General features: G+C 43.2%; 1 protein-coding gene across 2 annotated transcripts; it reads left to right on the top strand.

Annotated features, from left to right (window-relative positions):
• Positions 1–715: 715 nt before the first annotated feature.
• g2e3 (G2/M-phase specific E3 ubiquitin protein ligase) lies at positions 716–7,929 on the top strand. Of its 2 annotated transcripts, none has more exons than XM_065966199.1 (17): positions 716–870; positions 1,190–1,249; positions 1,626–1,723; positions 1,938–2,039; positions 2,322–2,446; positions 2,608–2,776; positions 2,888–2,994; positions 3,182–3,298; positions 3,457–3,581; positions 3,699–3,792; positions 4,000–4,170; positions 4,287–4,441; positions 5,045–5,229; positions 5,348–5,520; positions 5,759–5,798; positions 6,033–6,204; positions 6,639–7,929. In XM_065966199.1, the coding sequence occupies exons 2-17, from the start codon at positions 1,204–1,206 to the stop codon at positions 6,983–6,985; spliced, it is 2,226 nt and encodes a 741-aa protein (XP_065822271.1). In that variant the 5' UTR covers positions 716–870; positions 1,190–1,203; the 3' UTR covers positions 6,986–7,929. The 2 variants fall into 2 exon arrangements, with proteins under 2 accessions (XP_065822271.1, XP_065822272.1); XM_065966200.1 differs by having other exon boundaries at positions 768–865.
• The last annotated feature ends 7 nt before the right edge of the window (positions 7,930–7,936 follow it).

Here is a 7,936-nt window from a genome sequence, read left to right on the forward strand (position 1 = left end):
GTCATTCTTTGGTCTAAATCTTGTGTATGGATATGGGACCGTCTCACCCAATAAACAAAGGAAAACAAGTATTTGTTGATGTTCAACAAAACGTTCAGTTGTTGTAAATTTGCTCTAATATGTGGTTTCGATCAGCACAGTTCTTACCAAAATAATTTAAATCAGCAAACAAACCTGATAAATAATAGAAATAGAAAGTTTAAACACCACAGCATAGAGAGAGTCTGATCTGTTACAAGATAAAGTCCTGCATTAAAAACAAACACTTTGGTGACAATTTTATTATCTTGAATTTAAAGGCTTATGGGAGAGCGCGACCCCCTGGGGGATCCTGACCCCCACTTTGGGATTAGAGTGATTGTTGCTTTGATGTGTAAATGTACTTAATGTTGTAGCTGGTATATGTGGAACTTTTTTGAATGAATTCATATTATGCTTACTTGTCAATTTGCACTCAAATATAAATAAAGATGGATTCATAAAAATCTATTTGTTAATTTTTCAATCAATGAAATCTGCAAAATACCGTAAATAATCAAATAAAATGAAAAAAAAAGAATTCATATAAATCGCAAAATACGTGGAAAGGAATATTTCTTCACATATTTCCACAATCCTAAAGAGAGAAATTAATTTAGTCACTGGTGAGTTTATGTCAAATCGACCGCAAGGGGCGCTACAGCAGCAAGGAGCGCAGAGAGCGGCGGAATAACGAGGACGAAGAAGAAACAGCGGAAGCGGAAGTGATGTCCTTTTGTTTTGAAAGAGGGAAATTTAAATTTCGACGGCGTTACTCGGAAATAAACACAAAATCTCCCAAAAGGACACGAAAATGAGCAAAATCTGACATTTTTCACCTGCGAATGTAAAGTAGGTTTCTACAAACATTCATTAACACGTTCTGGTGTTTTAATTCAGATATTTTAAAACTGGACTGTTTTGTCCCGTAACGTTTGAACCTCGAAGATTCTTCTCTTCAGGGACACAGTTTTGTCTTAACCGATGTTTAACTTTTTTATGAAGGTTTTTCACAGCTGTTAAGGAGAAAACAACATATTGATCGTTTTCTTCTGCTTGTTACTCATTTATTACATTGTTATATGCTTTTATTTTCACGAGTCTTCAGCTGGTTAAACTCTGTGTGTGTGTGTGTGTGCGTGTGCGCGTGCGTGTGTGTGTGCGCGCGTAGGTTCCCTTCACAAAATGAAGAACAAAGAGAGGACGTCGGTGGCCGGAGACAAAGAGGAGTGTGAGTGATTCACGAGATACATCTGACTCAGTTTTAAAGAGCAAAGACAGATGATTAAAGGACCAATGTGTAACTCTGACACCTAGTGTTTAAAATGGGCATTGCCGTCCATATTCAAAACAAAACATTGGAGAGAGATTTCAACCAGTGACAGTAGGCAGTTTAAAGGTACCCTACACAGCCTTTTAAGACGCCCCTCAGTTTGCCAGATATGAGAGCAGTTATCAGGGCAAACCAGCGTTGGTGGTTAAAAATATGACTGAAGATGTGTTGATTATTTTAACATTTCAGTTCTTATTGATCATTAAAATAACAGAGTTTGTATTGGACATTGTGTTTGCGTTGAATTTATAATCAGCGTTGTTGTTGTTTGCAGGTTGTGCTCTCTGCAGATGCAGTGACAACGACCCGGCCATGTTTGGAGAAAAAGTTGTGCTGAAAGAGCACAACCTCTGTGTTCACTACTTCTGTCTGGTAAATGTTTGTTTTTGTGTTCTTGTTGTCGTCGTATACTTAGAGACATTGTTTCTTTAAGACGCAGCACTTTGGGAATAGCTTTAATTTTAACTTGAAGCGCTGAGGTTCATTTCTGAAACATCATCTCTTAGAAAGCAGTCCTCTCTGGCTGGATGTCTGTGCTGTTAAGTCCTCAGTATGTTTTATAGTTCAAGTATTTGATGTTTTTCAGCTGACGTCTTGTGGAGTTTACCAGCGAGGGGAGGACAATGAGGGCGTCTTCGGGTTCCTGGTGGAAGACATCAAACAGGAGGTCCGCCGCACAGCTCGACTGGTCAGACATGTTCTTTCTTAAATATGTTTGTATATACCAATGTAACTTTTGCTGCTTTGCTAAAGTGCTCATGATGGATTAAGTCGTGTCTTTGTAATATAGCAATAAGTGAGGTCTTTTACCTGCTTTTTGTAAAGTGTCTCGAGATAACACTTTATGAGTTGACGCTACACAAATAAAAATTGATTGATTGATTGATTTACGATCTCTGTACAGAATATTTGTACCCTGCCTTACTGTATGTGTGTAGTGTGTTTAATGTGTTATTCCCTTGTTGTTCAGACGTGCTGCTGCTGTAAGAAGAAGGGCGCGTGTGTCGGCTGTAACGTCAGGAGCTGCAGGAAAATGATCCACTTCCCCTGCGGCAGGAAAAAGAAGTTCATCTCACAGTTTACCAGTAACTTCCCGTGAGTTCTGATCACACTTAACCGATTAATTCACTCAGTAAGAAGTGAGTGGCCTCTCTAGTTTAAAGCTTTAAAGTTTAAAATGATGCTGATTGACCTCTGAGAGTTCAGTATCACACACAGCAGCAGCATCATCGTTATGTTTCTGTCTCATTGTTCAGGACGTACTGTCCCGACCACAGTCCCACTCAGTCTGTGTGTGTGGCCTCAGACCTCAGTCTGCCTCAGTCCTGCTCTGTCTGTCTGGACACCATCGAGCCCGTCCTCTCCTACTCCATCCTCAAGTGTCCATCCTGCCACGCCAGCTGGTTCCACCGAGACTGTGTGCAGGTATCATTGATTATCTTCTGCTGCACATTAAAGGATCTCTTAGAGCTGCAACACTTCATCACTGACTAATGACTGAGAAATGATGTGTGTGTGTGTGTGTGTTTTCTTCAGCGTCAGGCCCACAGTGCCGGCCTCTTCTTCTTCAGATGCACTTTGTGTAACAACAAAGAGAACTTCCAGGAAGAGATGACCCGGATGGGAATCTACATCCCAGAGAGGTAACATCTTCATCGCTTTCTCACACTCATCGGTCCCTATCCCCGTAAAATACACAATATATAATAAAATTCAAGACAATGATTTACAGCGATTGTCCATAAACAAAATGACCTTTCGGAAGACGTAAAAGGATTTGAGTAACAAGACAAAAATCCCTTTTTTGTACTGATTTTTCTGTATCTGCAGAGATGCATCATGGGAGTTAGAGGCGAATGCATTTTCAGAGCTGCTGGAGGTTTACAGTCGCTGTGACGCTCTCACATGCCTCTGCAAAGGCGGACGCACACACTCCACCAAGACCGGGTAATTAACTCCTCTGGTTACGTTTGAATGTTGATACTTTCTGAGTTCCAACATTATTAAACATCTGATGTCCACGTTTACACATCAGGTCAAATGTTAAACTGTTAGCTGTAGAAACTTAGGCTAAAAGGAATTGAATTTAAGTCGTTCTGTCTCAGGTGGTTTGAGGTGATTCGCTGCCGGCTGTGTGGATCAGGGGGGACTCACAGGAAGTGTTCAGGGCTGAAGTTGGACACCAAAGACTGGGCCTGCAGTGACTGCACTCAGGCCACGGACGGGAAAGGTCTGAGTCTCTGATGGAACGACTGACACTAAACTCATACATATAAACATGGATAGATATAAAATAGAAACCTGACACCCTTTTTTAATTTACAAACCTTGTGCTTCTCTCCTGCAGCTTCCCTCGTCTCGTCTCCTCAGGGAGGTCAGGGGAGGAGTCTGCTGTCCAAACGACGCACATCCTCCATCAACTCCTCCATCAGCCGTAAGAGGTAAACAAACCAAACACACCTCTCCTCCATCAGCTGTGAGAGATAAACAAACCAAACACACCTCTCCTCCATCAGCTGTGAGAGGTAAACAAACCAAACACACCTCTCCTCCATCAGCTGTGAGAGGTAAACAAACCAAACACACCTCTCCTCCATCAGCGGTGATGTTATTATTTAAAACATAATTCTGTCTTCCATCTTTTTAAGGCCATCTCTACCTGTTGGAAGTGGATCACCTGAGGACCTCCTGCGGGCATTGGCCCCTCAGCTCAGTCCTGTCACCGTCCAGGTGGAGGTGGGCGGGGATCAGGCTCTAGCTGCAGGTATGGAGCTGGTGAGGAGGGCTGACTTTGACCCCACACACACTCTGTCCGTCAGGTGAGAGGAGGATCAACCAGAGTGTCATCACAACTGTGATAAACACACCATCCATGGTTCACCTTCATCTATTTGAAAAATGCAATCAACACCTTCTCTTCTACTCCTCCCTCCAGGTTCAAAGACAAGCAGCTGACTACACTTCCCAGCAGCCTCCAGGACAGCAATACAGCCAGGCAGTATTTCCTGAAGCTGCTGGTGCAGCAGATCCAGGACTCAGAGGTGTTTGAGGGTCCTGAGGGTTCCAGAAACCTGGCACTGGACTCTCAGGGTAGGTGGAATTTTAATGTTTAATTTTTTAAATGACAGATCCAAAGAGTTTAAGACTTGCTGCTGAAGAGTGGTTCAAATGGCAGCAGTGAATTAGGCCGTAAAGACTTCAACGTGATCGCAAATGCGTCCTCTCAAAATTGTTGTTTTTGTCCCTGACAGGCTCAGGTAGTTATTCTTAGAATGTGAGAACATTACAGAAGGATCCCTGCAGAGAGAGACCTTTTAGTTACAGAGGTAGATGATTTTTTAAAAACACAAACAGCTGTTGCATCACTCTAAAAACACACCACACTTTTTCCCTTGATGGTATTCTGCTTAACAAGTCTGTTTCTTTTATTGAGTGATTTCAAAGTTCTGAATCATACCATTTAATCCAAAACAACATTTCTGTAACACAAGCACGAAAAACGAACCAGTAGAGGAGCAACTCCTGTTTCCTCCTGTGAGGAGAAATAGCTGTTTTTGACAATGGGGTATGGTGTCTTTGAAAACATTGCTGTAAAGTGTGGGTGTGTGTGTGTGTGTGTGTGTGTGTGTGTGTGTGTGTGTGTGTGTGTGTGTGTGTGTGTGTGTGTGTGTGTGTGTGTGTGTGTGTGTGTAGCTCTGCGTGACGACCTCTACTTTGACATTGGCTGCCTGCTCGCCCTCTCTCTCATTCATGGTGGTCCTCCAGTTGGATTCTTCTCTCGTGCTCTATACCAATGTCTGTTCAACTACCCCCCCAACTGCCCGCTCACCGTCATGCACATGACCCCCGACACACACTTTACCCGCCAAGTCATCCGGGTGAGTCAAATAAAACTACACGTCTGTAGTTTTTACCACATGGACCCTGCAGACGGTAAATACAGACATACGTAAGTGTTCTGCTTGAAGGTCGAATGATTTGATTGGCTGGTTTCAGATGGCGGAGGCGGAGTCTTTAGACGAGCTGAAAGAGGTGATGGCGGAGAGCTGGGAGTATCTGGAGCTGGCCGGCTGCAACCGACCAATCAGCAGCCTGGAGCAGAGAGAGGCTCTGGTGGAGAATCTGGTCAGCTTCACTATGATCACCAGGATGCAGCTTCCACTGCAGAGGTACACACACACACACACACACACACACACACACACACACACACACACACACACACACACACACACACACACACACACACACACACACACACACACACACACACACGCACACGCACACGCACACGCACACGCACACGCACACGCACACACACACACACACAGACAGACAGACACAGAGGGATTTTTCTTTGTAAGCGAATGTAAACTTTGACGTATTAACTGTCTTTTTTGTCTCCAGGTTTCGGGAAGGCCTGCAGACTTTGGGCGTCTTTGATCAGGTTTTTTTATAACTTTGTTTTTTCTCCCTTGTATTATAACTGAGGCTGTCAAACAATTCACATTTTTATCACGTTAGAAATTAAATTATTTTGCATTAATTGCAGCATTAACTTCAGACCTTCATTAATCATGATTAACTCGTTAATGCTGACAGCCCTGATTATTAAGATTGATCTGACAGCACATCTTCAGACTGATGTTCTCAAAGTGTCACTTCCTTTAATCTCATCCAGGTGCAGCTCTTCCCGTCTGTGTTTTGTGGCGTTTTCTGTGGAGTGACGGTTCAGCTGACGGCTCAAACGCTCGCTCAGCTGTTCACCGTTAACTTCTCCCCCCAGGAGGAGAAACAGAACATGGAGACGCCCGTCGTCTCCTTCTGGAGACACTTCCTGCTCGAGTGTGAAGGTACGGACTCCTCACGCAGACTCGTCCTTTCCTCTCCTCTCCCGTCTTCTCGTTTCCTCCTTCCCTTTCCCCTCCTCAAATTTTTTATTTCTCTCCTCATTTGTGCCTTCCCTTCCTGTTTTCCTGTTTTTTGCTTCCTCCTCTTCTCCCCTCTTGTGCTTCCTTCTCTCCTCCCTTACTCCTCTTGATTTATTCTCTCCTCCCTTCTTTTCCTCCTCTTCTCCTCTCATCTTTCCTTCTCTCCTCTGTCCTTGTCTCCTCTTCTCCCTGTTTTCACCTTGTCTCTTGTTTTCCTCACCTCCTCCTCTCCTACCACCTTGATCCCTCCTCAGTTCTTTTCCTCCTCTTCTCTCTGTGTTTATTACCTTTTTCTATTGAATCGTCTTTTTCTCCTGTGTCAATCTTATCTCTGTTTGCTTGCATCCTCTCCTAAGTTGGGAGGAGCTCTATCTCCCTGCAGGACCTCCTTCGTTTCTGCACAGGAGAAGAGGAGCTCCCAGCAGCCGGCCTCCTCCCTTCTCCCTCCATCTCCTTCCTCCATGCCATCATCTCTTCCCCACCAGGAGCTGAGGACAACAAGACCCTTAAAGAGGGAGGAGACCGAGTAAAGGAGACCGTCAGAGCAGGGAGGGAGGTGTGGAGGGACGATGGGCTCTTCCCTCAGAGCAAGCCTGACTCCAAACACCTCCTCCTGCCCGTCGCCTCGTCCTACCAGGCCTTCAAGAGCTCCATGGAGCAGGGGGTCAGCCACCGCGTGCACCTCCTCCCCATGGAGACTTAGAGAAGGAGGAGGAGTCAGAGAATATGCCAAAAGTGCTTTATTATGCATGTAAAGAGAAACTCCCCGCTTTATCTGAAAGTCATTTTATTGGTCACCTTGCTTCTTGTTAAGCCCCGCCCCGTTAGTGATCTTTAAAGACATGTTTTTTGTTTTCACACAGACGTAAATATGCAAAGCTTCTTTGGTTGTAAACTGTGCGTTACTTTATTGGTATGTTTAAGTCTGAACAATTATGAAATTTTCAACATTTTCTCTGCTGACTTTATCCCGTCTGTTTGTAAAGATGGCCAAAGCACGACCTGAAACACCGTAAGAACGCCGCTTCAGGCGACATTTAAAGTCCTACATTTCTATTTTTCTCAAAACTTTGAAACCTTTCATTCACCACATGTCCTCTTTATTATGGTGCTGATATCATGTGGTTTTTATTGTATATAGTTTGACAGCTTTTGCTGATGCTGCAGTTTCTCATCTCGTCCCTCCTTCTTATTTCCTGTTTTATTGATTTCTTTTTTACAGAAAAAAGTCAAAGTTTGAAAAACATTTGTGTTATAGAAGCGATTGGATTGCCTGATTAATTAAAGAATAACATGTTTCATTAAAGGAGCAGTATGTAACTCTTACACCTAGTGTTTAAAATGGGTACTGCAGTCTAAATTCTAAACATTGTAGAGACAGATCACCTATAATATATAACCTTTTTCTTTAATAACCAATAATTACATTATTTTATCTGTTTTATCAGTCATATCTCTCTATCCTTTATTCTTCTTCAGTTACTCTGTTTTACATGGTGTCCTTTTTCTGATGTATTGGATGTCTTTCAAACTTTTATGTCCATGTACCTTTGTTATTATTTATCTGTTTGGTGTTTGCTGCATGTTTTGTGCTGAGTGACATTTACTCCTTATTTTTTTGTGGATTATAAAAGCAGAAACAAACCAGTTTGTC

The sequence above is a fragment of the Labrus bergylta genome, chromosome 18 (genome assembly GCF_963930695.1).
Source record: "Labrus bergylta chromosome 18, fLabBer1.1, whole genome shotgun sequence".
Lineage (NCBI taxonomy): Eukaryota > Metazoa > Chordata > Actinopteri > Labriformes > Labridae > Labrus > Labrus bergylta.